This window comes from Zalophus californianus, chromosome X (genome assembly GCF_009762305.2).
Source record: "Zalophus californianus isolate mZalCal1 chromosome X, mZalCal1.pri.v2, whole genome shotgun sequence".
Lineage (NCBI taxonomy): Eukaryota > Metazoa > Chordata > Mammalia > Carnivora > Otariidae > Zalophus > Zalophus californianus.
Genome location: NC_045612.1, coordinates 31,222,171 through 31,239,916, shown reverse-complemented (window position 1 = coordinate 31,239,916; position 17,746 = coordinate 31,222,171). Strand labels below are relative to the sequence as shown.

Genomic DNA, 17,746 nt, shown 5'->3' with positions numbered 1-17,746 from the left:
AACTAAGCCACCCAGGCGCCCCAGCAGTGCATGTACCTTTTCAAATTAGTGTTTTCATTTTCTTTTTTTCCCAAAGATTGATTGATTTTAGAGAGCACGTGTGTGAGGGGAGAGTAAGAGGGAGAGAATCTTAAGCAGACTCCCCACTGATGCGGGGCTCCATCCCACAACCATTGAGATAATGACCTGAGCTGAAACCAAGAGTCAGAGGATTCACTGACTGAGCCACCCAGGCGCCCCCATTTTCTTCAGAGACCCAATAGTAGAGTTACTGAATCATATGGTATTTTTTTTAATTGAAGTATAATTGACATATGGTGTTAGTTTCAGGTGTACAACATATTTTTTCAACAATTCTGTACATTTCCCAGTGCTTACCATAAGTGTCACCATCTGTCACCATACAATGTTATCACAGTATTATTGACTATATTCCCTATGCTGGTATTTCTATTTTTAACTTTTCGAGGAAGCTCCATACTGTTTTCCACAGTGGCTGTACCAATTCACATTCCCACCAACAGGGCACGGAGGGTTTTCTTCTCTCCACACCCTTGCCACCAGCATTTGTTATCTCTTACCTTTTCGATGATGGCCATTCTAACACGTATGAGGTGATACCTCATTGTGTTTTTGATTTGCATTTCTCTGATGATTAGTGATGTTGAACATCTTTTCATATAACCTGTTGGCCAGAAGTAGACTATACTAAGCAACAGATTTTCATGTGTTGATTTTTTGCTCCAGTTTTGAAATATTTGCATTTTAGGAACTGATCTTTCTCTTTCCATCAGACAGCAAATGACTTAAATTGTGTGGATGAGAATTTTGCATTATACTATCTTTACTCTAACCCAGTTGTTTTTGATATATTATACTCTCAACAAGGGAGACTGCTTTTTAACATTTTTTTTTTTAAGATTTTATTTATTTGTTAGAGAGCATGCTTGAGAGAGAAAGAGCAGGAGCAGGGGCGGAGGGAGAGGGAGAAGCAGGCTCCCCACTGAGCAGGGAGCCCGACGCGGGGCTCCATCCCAGGACCCTGGGATCATGATCTGAGCCAAAGGCAGATGCTTCACTGACTGAGCCCCCCAGGCGCCCCTGTTTTTTTAACTTTTAATTGACGTATTGTGTCCAATAGAAAAATCACACAAGTTGTTATGTAGTGCTCAGTGATTTTTCACAAGTGTATTTTTGCAAATGATTTTTCACTTATGTAACCAGCACCTCAGAAGCCCCATCGTGACCCCTTTTGGTCACTACCCTCCCAAAGAACAACTGTTAGTCTGACTTCTAATCCCATAGATTAGTTTTGTTGCCTCTTTCTAAACTTTATATAAATGAAGTATACAAAATTTACTTTTTTTTTAAGATTTTATTTACTTGAGAGAGAGCACGCATGCACAAACGTGGGGTAGGGGCAGAGGGAGAAGCAGACTGCCTGCAGATCAGGGAGCCTGATGCGGGGCCTTGATCCCACGATCCCACGATCCCACGACCCCATGACCCCAAGATCACGCCCTGAGCTGAAGGCAGCTGCTTAACCGACTGAGCCACCCAGGCGCGCCCAGAATTTCCTTTTTGTGTGTGTCTGCCTTCTTTCACTCGATGTTACAGAGTCACAGATATTGTTGCCTGCAGTTGTCAGTGTTTCATTCTCATTGCATTCATTCCATCCTGTCGCTATGTCACATTTGATTTCTCCATTCTCCCTTTGGTGGACATTTGGATAGTTTCCAGCTTGGGGTTTTATGAATAGAGTCTTTATAAACATTGCCTACTTGTCTCTTGGTGTGCGTGTGCATACATTTCTGGGGGGCATGTGTGGCTCAGAGGCTTACGTAGGATTGTCTCTAATAGATAATAGGACTTTTCCCAAATGGTTGTGCCAGTTTACACTACTAAGAGCAGAAATTGAGAGTGCTAGATGCTTCACATCCTCAACAACACTTGGTATTGTCTGGTAGGTGTGTGTATTGTTATCTTGTGGATTTAATTTGCATTTCCCTGAGAACTAATGAAGTTGAGCACTTTTGCACATGTTCCTTATCGATTTGAATACCCTCTTGTGAAATGCCTGTTCAAATCCTTTGCCAGTTTTTCTGTTGGGTTGGGTGGGATATAGGTATATATGTGTGTACGTATTATATATAAATGGAAGTATATATTATATGATACGTATACATGCAAGTCCTTTGTCAGGAATTGCAAATAGCTTCTCTCACTCTATACATGACTTTTTTTTAATTTCCTTAATAGGATATCTTTGATGAACAGAAGAAGTTTGAATTTTAGTATAGATGACTTCATAACAATTTTTCCTTTAGGGTTAATATTTTTTGGTTTTATTTAAGAAATCTTCAAGGTCATGAAGATGTTCTACATTTTCTTCTAAAATCTTGCTGTATTTGTGTATTTGTTCAGTTTAACTTTCACATTTAGATCTGCAATCCATCTGGAAATGACTTCATAAATAGCGTGAGGTGTAGGGGTCAAGATTCTTTTTTTTCCTGTATGGATATGTGATTGACCCAGCACCACTTATTAAAACAAAACAAAACAAAAAAACCCAGCCTTCTTTCACTGCACCTGGTCCTCTTTTGATGGGATAAAAGGAAACCTTGTTAGAAATAGTTAAATGATATAATGTAGTCTCTTAAATTTTTTGAATTTATTTGTTTTTTATATCTTCAAGGTTGAAGAGGCCAAATGTCAGAATTCAGAATTTGAGGGAAACCTGGAGGTCAGTAAATTCAACTTTAGCTATTTGGGCTTAAAGTCATAGAATAATTGGGGGTGGGGCAGGGCGACCATAGCCTAAATTTGAACTGCTTTGAGAAAAACAGACTCCTTTATTCTCTGGGTTATTGCCAATTGTTAGTTGAGGAGTTAAAGTCAGATAAGTTGGACTGCAGTCCAAGTCTTAATCATATACAGAATTTGGCAGATAATTGTATTTAGGATTCAGAGGCGGAGAAAGAGAATAAGCTGATAACATTCCTTGTGTGTTTTTATTTTATATCTAAGGGTACAATTTGTTTCATGGTCCCCGGTGTTCTTCCTGATACTTTGAACACAGTCAGAATAAGAGTCAGAACAAATAAGTTATGCTATGAGGATGACAAACTCTGGAGCAACTGGAGTCAAGTGATGAGTATAGGTAAGCGAAACCGGGCTTCATCACAGTGTAAGCGACCGATGCGCGGGGACTGAGCTGAAGCAGAAAAGAGACTGGGGTGAGGGGTTGTCCTGCATTACTGATGTCATCCAGAGAATATCTACAACTGAACTGTGTTTTCTGTTTAATTACTGTCAAATCACCCAGGTTCAATTCACAATGTACAGCTCTTTGAAAATCCACAGTCCAAAGGGTGTTATTCTCTCTTCTGTCCTGTCTCCATCTTCTTAACAACCTGAACAAAAATATCAGAAGGCGGGCACGATTAAATCTGCAGATTGTGCAATGCTAGAGGGCTAGCCTGTGTGCTGGTGACAGAATCGAGAGTAGAACAGTGACCTTGATGTCATTTAATAGAGATCAAACTGTATCTAGGTTTGAAAACAACAGTTTCATTTATTAATGGAGTGGCTGAGCAAACTCTGTGTCAGGCCCAAGTACAGGATTGGAAGGACCTATGCTTTATGGGTGGGTGGGTGTGTGTGTGTGTGTGTGGGGGGGGGGGGGTGGGGTGGGGTGGGGTGGGGGCATAGGGTTTTATTGAACTGTAAGCTCAGAGTGACTCAGCATTGACTTAAATATCCCCCAAAGGCATATGCAGCCATAGGCCGCAGTGAGGGTGCAGCACCCGGAACAAGGGAGTGCTACGGGGTGGGGATGCAGTGTCCCAACCACCTCACAAGGGTGCGGTATTCGATTCTGGGCACAACACCCTAGGAGGTTCAGTGGCAGACTGGAATCTATCCACAAAAGGGGTAACAGGATGTGAAAGAATCTCAAAACTTTGGGGGGAGTGGTTGATGAAGCAAGCTCAGGGGTGAGGAGTCCTGATTGCAGAATTCTAATATTTGGGCTTTTGTTAGGTAGAAGAGGGAATAGGTTATTTTCTTTCGTGGCTCCACGGGGCAAAATAGGACCAACTGCAGAACCTTCTAATAGTTCTCTAACGGTCAGAGAAACAGATCATTGAGGTAGGCAGTTCCCTATTAATTGAGGGACCGAACAAGCTATGGGCCAGGCATGGTTGTATTAGTTATGAATTGTTGCATAACAAAGTACCTCAATACTTGGTGGCTTAAAAGATACATATTTACCATCTCATAGGTCCTGTGGGTCAGGAATCAGGGCCCCGCTTAGCTCAGTACCTCTGGCTCAAGTTCTCTCGTGGGGTTACAGTCAAGCTGTTGGCTGGGCCTGCAGCCTCATCTGAAGGCTTGACTAGGGCTGGAGAACCCACTTCCAGGCTCACTTTTGTGGTCGTTGGAAAGCCTCCATTCCTTGCTGGCTGCTGGATGGAGGCTGTGGCAGGTTGAATCATATCCCTCAAAAAGATACATTCAAGTCCCAACTCCTATACCTGTGAATGTGACTGTATTTGGAAATAGAGTTTTTGCAGATGTAATCAAGTTAAGATGAGGTCCCACTGTCTTAGAGTAGGCCCTAAATCCAATGACTAGTACCCTCGTAAGAAGAGAGGATACACGGAAACACCGAGAGACACACAGACACACAGGGAAGAAGGCCCTGTGAGGATGGAGGCAGAGAATGGAGTGATGCAACTACAGCCTTCAGGAATGATGCAGGAACACCAGCGATTCCTGGGGGCCACCAGAAGCTAAGAAGAAGCAAGAAGGGATCTTTTTTAGAGCCTTCAGAGGCAGCATGTCCCCGTGGATACCTTGATTTTGGACTTCCAGGCTCCAGAACTGTGAGAGAATACATGCCTGTTTTAAGCCAACTGGTGTGTGGTGGTTTGCCACAGCAGCCCTAGGGAGCTAATGCAGAGGCGTCCCTCGGTGTCTTGCCCCTTGGACCTCTCCAGGGGGCTGCCTCATGAAATGGCAGCTAGCTTGCTCAAGTAAGTGACCCAAGCAAGAGTGTGTGAGAGAACACCCAGGTGGAAATCACAGTCTTTCTATAACCTAATCTTGGAAATGACGTCAGCGCTGCTATTCAGTTCTTTACAAAGGACAGTCAGTCCAGCCCACCCTCAAGGGGAGGAGATTACATAAGGGTGTGAATATCAGGAGGCAGGGATCATCTGGGGTCACCTTAGAGGCTAACACAATGATGCTAGGCCCTGATGTTGCTTTCTAGATGGTCATGCCCTAGTGGAAAAGATGAGCCTATAAGTAGGCATGACATTCTGTGTGTGAGGTATAGCAAGGCAGTTAAAAAGCTCTGGAACTTTTTGGACAGTGTCGGATTTGAGGCTTGATGGCATCACTTCCGAAACCCTTCTGGACAAGCCATTGAACCCCTGTGAGCCTTGTCCTTCTCATCTGTATAAATGGGAGATACTATTACATATCTCTATTGCATAGATATGAACATGTACAAGCCCTTGGGATGGTATCACGTATATAGTAGATGCTCAGTTAAGAAGGAGTGGTAGTTAGGGTTAATTTAATACATGTTCTAATAGTGGTAAGTAACCAGTAAAAGGTAGTCACTGTTAATGAGATGACCTTTTTTAACAGGTCTAACATTGTGAATAGTGTCCAAAAACTAGTTAAGATATGCTGGTATCGGATAACCCTCAAGGTGTTTATTTATCCGCGCAGCATTTTAGGCCCTAGAGCAGGACTGTGTTGTTCACGATTAAGGGAGCAGAAGATAAGATAATCAAAGAGTTTAGGAAAGTAGGTTGGGGCGGAGCGCAGACATGTCTGTGATCTCGCTAGTTTGAGCCAACCGTTGCTTGGTGTTTTTTTCTCAAAGGGGTCGATTGCTCACGTTTTGTGTTTGCTTTCCAATTTGCCAGGTGAGAACACCGACCCCACGTTCTACATAAGCATGTTGCTCGCCACTCCGGTCATTGTCGCGGGCGCAATCATAGTTCTTCTGCTTTATCTCAAAAGGTGAGGCCGCGGCCCCGGTCGGCCTGGCAGTTTCTGCTAGCCTGCGGGCTCCAGTTACTACTCTGTGAGGGTGTTGGGTGTTTGGCCCGGGTATCAGGAGCGCTTTGGCCATAAATGACCCGGCTAGTATTACTGCAGAGCAGGTTGCGGCTTAAAGCTGTGGGAAAGAACGCTTCAGCGAGTTGCGTGTGATTGGATGGTGCTCTGCGCACGCCAGTGGAGAGCCACAGGAGCGGAGGCCGGAGCGGAGGCCAGAGCCAGCTCCCGTAGGCCGTGGCAAGGAACTGAGATTTTTTTTTTCCTAAGCATGACGGGGACCCATTGGAGAGTTTTAAGCAGGGAAGGGTCACGACCTAATTGTACTGTCATAAAAGGTCACCTCACTTGCTGAACGAAGAACTGGCTTGCGCAAGAATGGCAGCGGGTAGGCCAGGGAGGAGGCCTTGCAGTGGGTGGGGGGGGAGGTGGGGGGGGGAGGTGAGGGCGGCCTAACCTAGAAAGTGAGCAGCGGAGTCGGTAAGATGTGGTCAGAGGTGGGATGTATTTGGAAGGGCGAACTGAGGGTACTTGCTGAAAGCTGCTCATCCATCCGTGGAGGTCTGAGGCAGGTACTGAGGGTTCAAGGAGTGCTCAGACATGGGGCTTCAGCAACTTGAGTGAACGCGGGAGCCGTTTGCTGAGACGGAGAAGATTTGCGAGGAGCACTGGCTGTAGGGCGAAGGTGAGGACTTCAGGTCTGAACGGAAGTTCGAGATGCCTAGTAGATACCCAAGTAGAGACGTTAAATGGGTAGTTGTGTGATGAACCTGGAGTACAAGGGAGAGGTCTGGGCCGGAGATCGAATTTGGGGAGCCCTCGGCATGTAAACAGACCCGAAGCCCTAAGACTGGAAGAGATCACTCGCAGAGCGAGTGGGATGGAGGGTGAAGGACAGAGCCCTGGGCCACACCAACGTTTAGGGCCCAGGAGATGAGGTGGGGCCACCAAAGGGTACTCTAAGGTACAAAGATGGACAGGGGGAGAAGAAGAAAGAAAAATTGAAGAAGAATGTACCCTGTTCTCAGAAGATTATTTTTTTCAAAATTATAAGCAGTAAGCCCCCATCAGGTCTCTGATGAGTAAAGCACCATTATTATTTAAATAATAGGGGAGAGTGCACATGCCTGCACACTTGTGCATGCACACACACACACAGAGTCATAACCATGTGAGGTGATGGATCTGTTAATTCGCTGGATTGTAGTCATCATTTCATAATGTATACATATATCAGAGCACCATGTTCATCTCAAATATAGATGATTATTTGTTGAGTATATCTCAATAAAGCTGGAAAAAAAGTTTTAAAAATGATAGGGTATGAGCAGTCTGTTTCCCCTGATGGCCCCTTTGGTCTGCCCATACTGGGTGCTCTCAGGACATCGGTCTCTCAGCTTCTTGTGAAATTTCTTCACAGCCGCTTCATCATTCAAGATGACTTCTATACCATGTCTTTAGTCCAAGTCTTCTTTTAATGTGGCTTTTTTTAAGTGGGGCGTTCCTATGGGCTGGAAGATTTGATCAAAAAATGTCTCTGTTTTCTTAAAGGCTCAAGATCATTATATTCCCTCCAATTCCTGATCCTGGCAAGATTTTTAAAGAAATGTTTGGAGACCAGAACGATGATACTCTGGTAAGCCCTGATTCCAATGAAGTTTGAAATTGGTTTTTGTTGGGAGGCTATGGGATTTGTAAAGAGTTTGGTAAAATACACAAAACATAAAATTTGCCATTTTGACCATTTTTAAATGCACAGCTCGATGGCATTAGGTACATTCACAGTGTTGTGCAGCCATTGTCACGATTTCCAGAACTTTTTCATCATCCCAGATAGAAACTGTGCCTGTTAAGCACTAAGTTCCCATTCCCGCCAGCCCCTGGTCACCTCTTTTCTGCTTTTCTGTCTCTCTGAATCTGCCTCTGCTGGGTACCTCGTGTAAGTGGAATCCCGCAGTATTTGTCCTTTTTTGTATCTGGCTTCTTTCACTTAGCATAATATTTTCAAGGTTCATCCATGTGGTAGTGTATGTCAGAACTATATTTCAGAATGGGTTACTTTTTTGTAAGATTTTACTTACTTATTTGACAGAGCAAGCACCAGAGGGAGAGGGAGAAGCAGACTCCCCGCCGAGCAGGGAGCCCGATGCGGGGCTCGATTCCAGAACCCTGGGATCGTGACCTGAGCCAAAGGCAGACACTTAACTGACTAAGCCACCCAGGCGCCCCTAACATTGGTTATTTTAAACTTCATTTTATCTAAAAGATTAAAGAAGAGGCAGTTTATCATGTTGTATCCCAGGGGCGCCCGGCTGGCCCAGTCAATAGAGCGTGTGACTCTTAATCTCGGGGTCATGAGTTCCAGCCCCACACTGGGCATCGAGCCTGCTTAAAATAAATAATTAATTTAAAAAAATGTGGTATCTCATACTAAGCATACCATTTGAGAAGTCCTCAGAATACTTTGCCCATCTCATCTCATGGGACTTCATTCTGTCCCGGAAGCAGGGAATCTGTTTAATCCAAACATTCAAGGAGTGGAGCCTCCATGTTGAAACCAGTCCATAGACAGAGCTTCTGACTCTTGGAGACGTGGGGAAATATAAAGATAGGGTAAACAATTGAAATAGATTCTCTTCGTGTTATTGCCTGGAAAGCTGGCCTCTGAGGACAAGGCAAACCCACCCAAACTGTTATGGTTAGTTTGCTGCAGACTCTCATGCTAGAATTTGTGGCTGGAAAACCCAAGACCTCAGGGGAACCAAAGAGTTTCAGGTTTCCCTGATAAGTACATTCACCCAAATAAAATAACAAAGACACTAAATGGAATAAATATCAATATTATTACATATATTTTAAATTAGTAATATCAGGCACAGGGCAGTTAATTTAGTGAAGTAGTACAGCATAGCACATAATGGCCTGGGCTCTGGAGTCAGATTGTCTGGATTCAAATCTAATTTACCATCTGTCTGACCTCAGGTGACTTCCTTAACCTCTCTGTGCCTCAGTGTTCTCATTTGTAAAGTGGAGGTAGTGATAGCGCCTGCCTCATGGTGGTGGTATGTGGGTTCAATTAATTTAATACCATAAAAACCACTTAGCACACAAGCATTCATGAGTGCTCAGTAAGCATCAGTGATTAGTCTTACTGTTGATAACTTTCCATTTATTGTTAATCCCCAAGCAGTTCTTTTTCTTTTTTTCTTTTCAAAAAGTAAGCTCTACGCCCAACATGGGGCTTGAACTCATGACCCCGAGATGAAGAGTCACATGCTGGGCCAACCGAGCCAGCCCGGCGCCCCTCCCCAAACAATTCTTGTCATAACAAGTGATTCACAATAGCAACGATGATGTATAGTGGGGGAAGGAAGGCAGGGAGGCCGATGTGCTTTCAGGAGAGGATGCATCTGGATCACTTTCTCACCAAGTCATGGTCACGCTGCCAGACCCCGGGCGAATAGGGCATCACCAGGCAGGTGGGTCCCAAAGTCAGGTGCCTGATGAGGAGATGGTACACTGTCACCAAGAGGGAATATGGCAACCGGTGGCTCTTCACCTTTAGTTGAGTCACAACCAACTGGAACGCTTGCAAGAATAGAGCATCCCAGGCCCTGCCCCCAGCAAGTCTGACTGCGCAGGTCTGTGACGGGCCCCAGGAATCTGCGTATTTAACAGGAGCCCACAGAGGGTTTCTATTCTGGTGAGATGGTTTGCAGAGCCCACTTTGAAAAATGCTGTTGTGGCTATTTTCCTTAGGAAGACCCCATCTCTTTCTTCATCTCCCCAGCTAGTGCGCTAGCAGCCGGGGGCTGGAGATGGCGCAGGTCCTCGGACACCTCTGACTGGTCCTTGAAAGTCTGCTGTGTGGATACAGCACATCAGGTGCTGGGCTTCTGTTCCTTATCGTGTCCTCATAAAAAACAAGTTAGGCTTTCAAAGCATTTAATGTCACAGCAATAGACTCATGATACAAGAGTAAGAAACATCATCCCTACAGAGTACACTGCAATCCTAATTTGGATAAAAACGCATGAACATACACATAGAACAACGAGTGGAAGGAAAGGAATCGAAATATCATCTCAGGGCAGAAGGGCTGCGCGGATAATTAATGTTATTCTCTGCCTTTGTGAAATTTCCAAATTGCCTGTAATGAGCAGGTATTACTTTCATAATAAAAAGGAACCGTGTACAAGTCATTAAGGGAAAAGAGAATATTTTGGTCATCCGGGTTTGAGAGATAATAGGGACTTGAACTTAGGTCGCAGCAGAGGAGATTGACGCAAGAGACATTATTAAAGGCAACTCATTACAACGTGGGGACTCTGTGGGCGATGAAAGGTACAGAGAGTAAAAATAATCTCAAGGTTTGGAGCCTGAGTGATAGAGTGAATGATGGTAACATTGACAGCAAAATCAGATCAATTATCTTTCTCAGAGATGGGAAAATTGCTTTTTTTCAATTTGCTGTCTAGAGGATAATATGTTGTCCCGATGAGTCAGAATTCTATAATTTAGCGAGGCAGATACACTGACAAGATGGGACCACTAAAAGCATAAGATGTTTTTGTTTGTGGTGGTTGCAGACCATTAAATAAAATCAGGGTTTAAAACTGAAAGTATAATAAAAATGCCAGACAGGGGAAAGGGTAATAGAACAAATTTTCATGTTTTCTTTTTAAGCAAATGAATAATCTTCTTTTCTCTACATGGCAGTAGTTCTCCCCCAGTGGAACTGCATATGCAGCAGAAAGATGAGCCTTTTACTTCTAGAATTATCGAATTATACAGTGAACATAGCCCTACAGGTCATCCAGTGAGGTGGACGTTTCATGTGTTGAATTATTTATCTTTAACCATGAATTGTTAAGACGCTAAGATGCTAGTCCTACCCCCTCATTTTTAGAGACAGGGACAGTAGAGGCCCTAGAGATGTTTCTCAGGGACTGTCCCGAGAGAGGTCATGGCAGAACCTGAACCAGAAGCCACGGTAGCCGAGTTACCACCTCCTAATCCCAAGAAATAATCCCTGTCCTTTCTTAATACTCTTCTTCCCCACTACACCATCCATAGACAGGGATAATAATCCCTGTCCTTTCTTAATACTCTTCTTCCCCACTACATCCATCCAAAAAACAAAAACAAAAACAGAAAAAACCTCATTTAGGTGTGGCCACAAAGGAATGAAATCCTCTGTATAGTTTTTCTTAAGGTTCCTAGTGTTTTGACAGTGTTTTGTTCATCACTATAGTAACATTGTGGCCAACAGCATTTCTTCCTGTGGCTTTGCTGCTTGCCTTTCCTTTGTGACTAATTGGGCTGCGGGCCACGTCTGGGGGGCGGGGGTCTGTGCAGAGGGGATTGCTCTCCGCATCTGCATTTCTGTTTTATCCATAAAAAATTATCTATTCTTCCCCCGCTTCTTGGAAACCAACTATGTTTTCAGCACCGTGCCAGTTTCACATTCCTGATTGGAAAGTGGCTTTCTAACTGGGAGTCGACTTCCAGATACTGCTGAGTTGTTTCTTCCTTTTTTTTTTTTTTTTTCTCGCTTCAGTATGTATCTTTAAAAACTAGGAACGCAAGAAAAATTAGGAACACTTTCCTACATAAGCAGAATAGAATGGCCGTCCTTTTAAAAAGGATTCATATTCCTTAATATCATCTAATACTCAGCCCCTGTTGCAGTTTTTCCAGCTGTCCCCCAATCGTGGGGAGCCAGGTCGGATCCAGTCATGGCACCGTTAGGGACGCAAAGAGGGAGCGCTGTGTGTAGGGCGATAACGGGGTGTCCCCTCCTGCCCCTTGATGCTTATTTCCCCCCTCGCTGGCTGAAGATGGTCTGCGCGGTGCTGGGTTAGCACCCTGTCAGTGAGCGCCCTGTTGGCGCTTTAGCTCAGCTCTGCAGCTAATGCTTTCTGTGCTGGTTGGTCTCCTTCAGTGAATCAAGAATTTCAGCAGGCGTTCAAAGTGACGATTTTTCTCATCTGTCATCTACTCTACATTTATAAGCTGCCCCTTTTCTCTAAAGCACTGCTTTGAGTCATTAACTCAGCTCTTTGGTTGTTCTGAAATTCTGTTTCTGCTAGGAAGGCAGGTACGTGTTTAATTCTTTCCCTTTACTTCTCAATTTTTAAAGACATTTTTAAAGGGTTGGAGCCATAGCCACCTTAAATGGTACCACCTTCATCCCCTTCACACCACATTCAACCGGTTCTTTTTTTTTTTTTTTTAATTTAAGTAAACTCCACCCCCAACGTGGGGCTCGAACTCACAACCCCGAGATCAAGAATCTCATGTGCTACCGACTGAGCCAGCCGGCCGCCCCTCAACTGGTTCCTTTTTTTTTTTTTTTTAAGATTTTATTTATTTATTTGAGAGAGAGAATGAGATAGAGCATGAGGGTCAGAGGGAGAAGCAGGCTCCCCGCTGAGCAGGGAGCCCGATGCGGGACTCGATCCCGGGACTCCAGGATCATGGCCTGAGCCGAAGGCAGTCGCTTAACGAACTGAGCCACCCAGGTGCCCCTCAACTGGTTCTTTTTTAAGCTGCAGTGATTTTTAAGGCAGTGGCGACCCCCAGTTTATATTGTTCAACTTTCTGTTGTGGATGTTGATCTGAAGAAAACCAGGGCATGTAATCCGTTGACTTGTATTCCTACAAGAGGCCACTGTTATGCACAGGGCTTAGGGGCACGAAACCCACTTCGCTCCTAGGGAAAATGCACTGTGGGAACCAACCAGACCTTGAAAGTATTCTTAACTGGACATTTAGTGTTCCATGAAACCACGAAATTTGTTTATTTCTTTAAAATATAAAAGCCTACGTAGCCTGCTGCTTTTCTAGGATTGGATGACTAACGACTAAAACCCAGTGGTGGTAGCCTCCCAAACACTGATTTTTCTTTTTTCCATCTATGTTCTTTTTCATCTTTGGCCATTATTCTGTTGTTGATTACCTTGTTTTAAAAAATTGGCAGTGTGAGAATCGAATTACAGATGGGTAATTTTGTGGATTTATTTTTTTTTCTGCAAGTAATTTTAAAAATAGACAGGCATATAATTCACGAAATTGAATAATAGGTCAGAGCATTTGTTCCCTTTTCTTACACGGACTTATTCATAAAAGCAGTCCTCAGGAAAAGGCCACAATGCTGATGATGAATGAAAATGAGAGTAATCTGAGTTTTAGAAATGAAAAAAAAAAGGCAATTGAAAAAATTAATGTCTTCTTGGAAGCCATCTCTGCTGCGGTGTTCACCTCATTAAAATAGATTGTTTTTTTATTCCCCTGTCCAACCCAGCTAACCATTGGATCTAACAACTAGAAACCAATGAAGGTGTAATTGTCAGCATGCATTTTTAAAAATAAAAAAATATTTTTTAAAAGCAACATGTATTTATTATAGAGAAAGGAGAAATACAGATCACCAAAAGAGAAAAATAACATCACTCTTCATCCTATCACCCTGATATAACCATCTCTAATGTTATGTGAACAACAGAGAGAAATGGAACTTTTAATCATAAATGGAGTAACAGATGACAGCAATAATAATAGTTTGTACTTACTGAATTTTTGCTATGTATCAGACACTTTTCTACACACTTCCTTCGTTAGTGTGTCCCCATCTTGCAGTCGGCCTTATCTCCAGCACACCGATGAAGGTGAGGTACCAGAGGGGGAATAGGTGTAGCTTGCTCCAGGTTACATTGCGAGGACACAACAGAGCTAGGATCCAAACTTAACGGACAAGAGTCAGACGTGGGGGCTGAACCCAGGCATCCTGATTCTCCAGTCTAGACTCTGAGGCAGTCATAGGATATGTTTTAATACAATGCTCATATTTAATTTTAATTAAGGATTACCTTAGTAATCCTTAATTTAACAGATGAGAAACAGGTGGAACTGAAGGAATTTCTGAAATTCTGACAAATTATAAAATAAGTTTTGATGATTATTGAAAAGAGCCATTTTCCTATATGTTCTTCCTGTTCTCTCTCCTTTTTTGAAGTTTGTCCAGTGTCTGCATTGTCAGTGCAGGTAACTATTCTATACCACAGTGTCTCCCTTAGAACCCTCATGTGGTCTTCATTCTGGGTGGATATATATACGTGATGCTCACTACCGGTCTTCATGTTCATGTCTCTCCAGTCACTTTGGTTGTTTGAAGCTCTAAATGTTTTCTCAGGGAGGATTCATGGGACCAGCATTTCCTGAATTATTTACACATTGATGGAGTCTGCTGCATTAATAATTGAAAGTCATTTTAGCTAGATATAAAATTCATGGCTCACATGTTCTTGCCTTGGGTATCTTAAATGTGGCATCCATTTTCTTCTGGCATAAAATGTTGTCCAAGTCTGCTGACAATGTAATTTTCTGTATTGAAATACTTGGTCTCGGGGCACCTGGCTGGGTCTGTCAGTGGAGTGTGTGACCCTTGATCTTGGGGTCATGAATTTGGGCCCCATGTTGAGTGTAGAGCTTACTTAAAAACAAACCAACAAACACTTGTTCTTTTCTGTCCAATTGTCAAAAGCTTTATTTCTTCCAAGTCCAATAATTTTACCAGAATATGTCTTGGTGGTGTTGGTCATCCAGGCTTGATTTCTGAGGTAGGTGGTGTACCCTTTCAGTATGCAGTCTGAGATGTTTGTTTTTAATGTCAGTAAAAATGTCTTTCCTTATAGGCTTCACTTTTTCTGTTCCCTTGTTTTCTTTGCCCGTCTTCTATATTTGTCACATCCTCCTGAATAATTTTTATGCACCTTCATGTTTTCTAAGATGTTCAAAAAAATATACTTATTTATTTTAGAGAGTGTGTGTGTGTGTGCGTGCGAGCGGGAGTAGGGGCAGAGGGAGAGAGAGTGAGAGAATCTCAAGCAGACTCCCCGCTGAGTGCGGAGCCCAACTCGGGGCTGGATCCCAGGACCCTACTAAGATCATGACCTGAGCTGAAGTCAAGAGTTGGCTGCTTAACCCACTGAGCCACCCTGTCTCTGTCTGGGTCAATGTGGCGTCTATGTGCCCCAGTTGCTCCTCAGAGTGGGATTTGGCCCTGGAAGGGAACTTTGGATTGTTTTGAGAGTTCATGGGGCCTGGGCAGCTCCCAGGCTCTACCATGGACTCCTTGCACTCAGTCACTATTTGAAAGGGCAAACCCCTGCCAGTCTTAGTTGTTGTTCATAAATTAGCTTGCTGAGGTTTGAGTTATTTTAGAGTTCTCAGATCTATCAAATGTCTGGCTGGTTCCCTCTCCATATCCCTCCATAACTGATTCCATTGTGCTCTTGTAGCTGTCTCAAATTTGTCCCACCCATTCGTATTTCGGGGTTCACGGGGGAATCATTTTGATCCGGTTCTGTCATAGGTTGTGTCTGTGGATTTGGCTGTTGCTTCCCTCCTTACCCTAGTTACCTTTCCTACTTGTGTTTTCTATGGTGGCATTTGGGGACATTTAAAAACTATGCTGCTGGGCGCCTGGGTGGCTCAGTCACTGGGTGTCCTGCCTTTGGATCAGGTCATGGTCCCAGGGTCCTTGGATCAAGTCCCACATCGGGCTCCCTGCTCAGCGGGAAGCCTGCTTCTCCCTCTCCTACTCCCCCTGCTTGTGTTCCCTCTCTTCGCTGTGTCTCTCTGTCAAATAAATAATTAAAATCTTAAAAAAAAAAAAAAAAAAACACCTATGCTGCCAGGGCGCCTGGGGGGTTCAGTTGGTGAAGCGTCTGCCTTCGGCTCAGGTCATGATCCCGGGGTCCTGGGATCGAGCCCCGCGTCGGGCTCCCTGAATCTGCTTCTCTCTCTCCCTCTGCCTGCCATTCCCCCACCTTGTGCTTGCTCGCTCTCTCTCTGTCAAATAAATAAAATCTTTAAAAACAAAAACAAAACTATGCTGCCAACCACTACCTTCCTCCCAGGATTCCTCTGTAAACTACGGACCACGGGCCAAATCTTGTCTGCCGCTTGCTTGTCTACAGCCTGCAAGCTAAGAATGGTTTTTATACGTTTAAATAGTTGAAAAGACCTAAAGAAGAATATTTTGTCCTAGCACATGAAAATTATCTGAAATTCAGATGTCAGCATCCGTTAAAGTTTTTTTGGAAGACAGTCACACCTGCTTATTTACATGTTCTCTGTGGCTGTTTTCATGCTGTAACAGCAGAGTGAGTTTTGGGGACAGAGACTCAAAGCTGAAAATACCTATTATCTGGCCATTGACAGAAGTTTGCCAACCCTGGTCCTATAATATACTTTTTTAATGGCTAAATAGTATTCCATTGTGTGAATATATCATGATGTACTTAACCAAGTCCCTATTATTGGGCATTTAGATCAATTCTAAATTTTCATCATTATAGGCATCATTTCATAGCTATATTAGCATATATATTTTATTATTTGGGGGAGGGATATATTGTTACAGGTAAGATTGCTGGATCAGAGGAGATTATGTTTTTTAAACTCTTTGATTAATATTGACAAATTGTCATCCAGAAAGGATATACAGGCTAAATATCTATTAAGGATACTGATTCAATAAATTATGGTGCCTTCATGCGATGAAATATTGTGCAGAGGGTAAAGAAAATGAGGTAGCTTAATTTTACTCATATATAAAAGTCTGTAATATATGCTGTTAAATTAAACACCCTGGTTACACGCGTAGAGTATGATTCCTTGAGATTAAGGAAAGGGGGGCAATTAGAATACATACTTTTAGCTTTTTCACAAGAAGCATAGATTACAAGTAGGTTATACCAGCGTACACACCCAGCCATAGCATGTCTGAACAGTGGTTTTGCCGTGCTTTTGTCAGCCTTTTTTTTTTTTAATTCTTGCCAATTGACAGACAAGAAAAGGGCATCTTGTTTTCATTTTATATATCAACTTTTGTATTGTTTTGTATGTTTATGGGCTTGAATTCTTTTGTGAAATTCTTGTCCATTGTCCATTTCTTTTTCCTTGCCATTTTCATGTTTTGGAAACTTGGTAGTTTGTAAAGCTCTTTAAAAAAAAAAGATTTTATTTATTTGGGGGAGAGAAAGAGAGCAAGAGAGAGAGAGAGTATGAGCAGGGGGGAGGGGGGAGGGGCAGATGAAGGAGAAGCAGGTTCCCCGATGAGCAGGGAGCCCGATCCGGGGGGCTCGATCCCAGGACCCTGGGATCATGACCAGATGCTCCACCAACTGAGCCACCCAGGTAGGTGCCCCTGTAAAGCTCTTTTTATCTATCAGCTATTAATCCTTTGCTTGTTGTCCGTTTGCCTCTGTGTAGTATTTAGGGTATTTAATGGTGTTTTTCTTTTTTTATGCATTCAAATCTTCCTGTATTTTTTGTGTGCAGGAAGCCTTTTTCCATCTCAGATTGATGTGCTTGTTGCCCACTATATTTTTCTAGTTCTTATTTGATTTTGTTTTTTACACTTAGGTCTTTCATCCGTAGGGAATTTATCCATGTCGGCTGTCAAGTAGGGTTTAACCTTATTTTTCAAATGCTTAGCCAGTTGTCTTAGTGCCATTTATTGAATAAGCCATTATTTCAAGGTTATGTAATTTTTTTCAGACTGTTTCTTATTAGATCCTGTGCATTTCACATTTTCAAAAGCCAGATTTGTTGATTTGATTTATGTAAAATACAATTTCTTCTTTTTAAGCATGCAGTTATT

At 43.1% G+C, this 17,746-nt stretch overlaps 1 protein-coding gene across 4 annotated transcripts in view; it reads left to right on the top strand.

Annotated features, from left to right (window-relative positions):
* IL13RA1 (interleukin 13 receptor subunit alpha 1) overlaps nucleotides 1-17,746 on the top strand; it is an 81,442-nt gene that overhangs the window by 31,605 nt on the left and 32,091 nt on the right. For 3 of the 4 annotated variants that reach the window (XM_027607821.2, XM_027607818.1, XM_027607820.2), the window contains exons 7-10: nucleotides 2,696-2,743; nucleotides 3,028-3,160; nucleotides 5,943-6,039; nucleotides 7,627-7,711. In XM_027607821.2, coding sequence (XP_027463622.1) covers nucleotides 2,696-2,743; nucleotides 3,028-3,160; nucleotides 5,943-6,039; nucleotides 7,627-7,711 — 363 coding nt within the window. Of the gene's footprint in view, nucleotides 1-2,695; nucleotides 2,744-3,027; nucleotides 3,161-5,942; nucleotides 6,040-7,626; nucleotides 7,712-9,865; nucleotides 10,902-17,746 lie in introns of those variants that run through there. The other variant, XM_027607822.2, reaches the window with a different exon arrangement.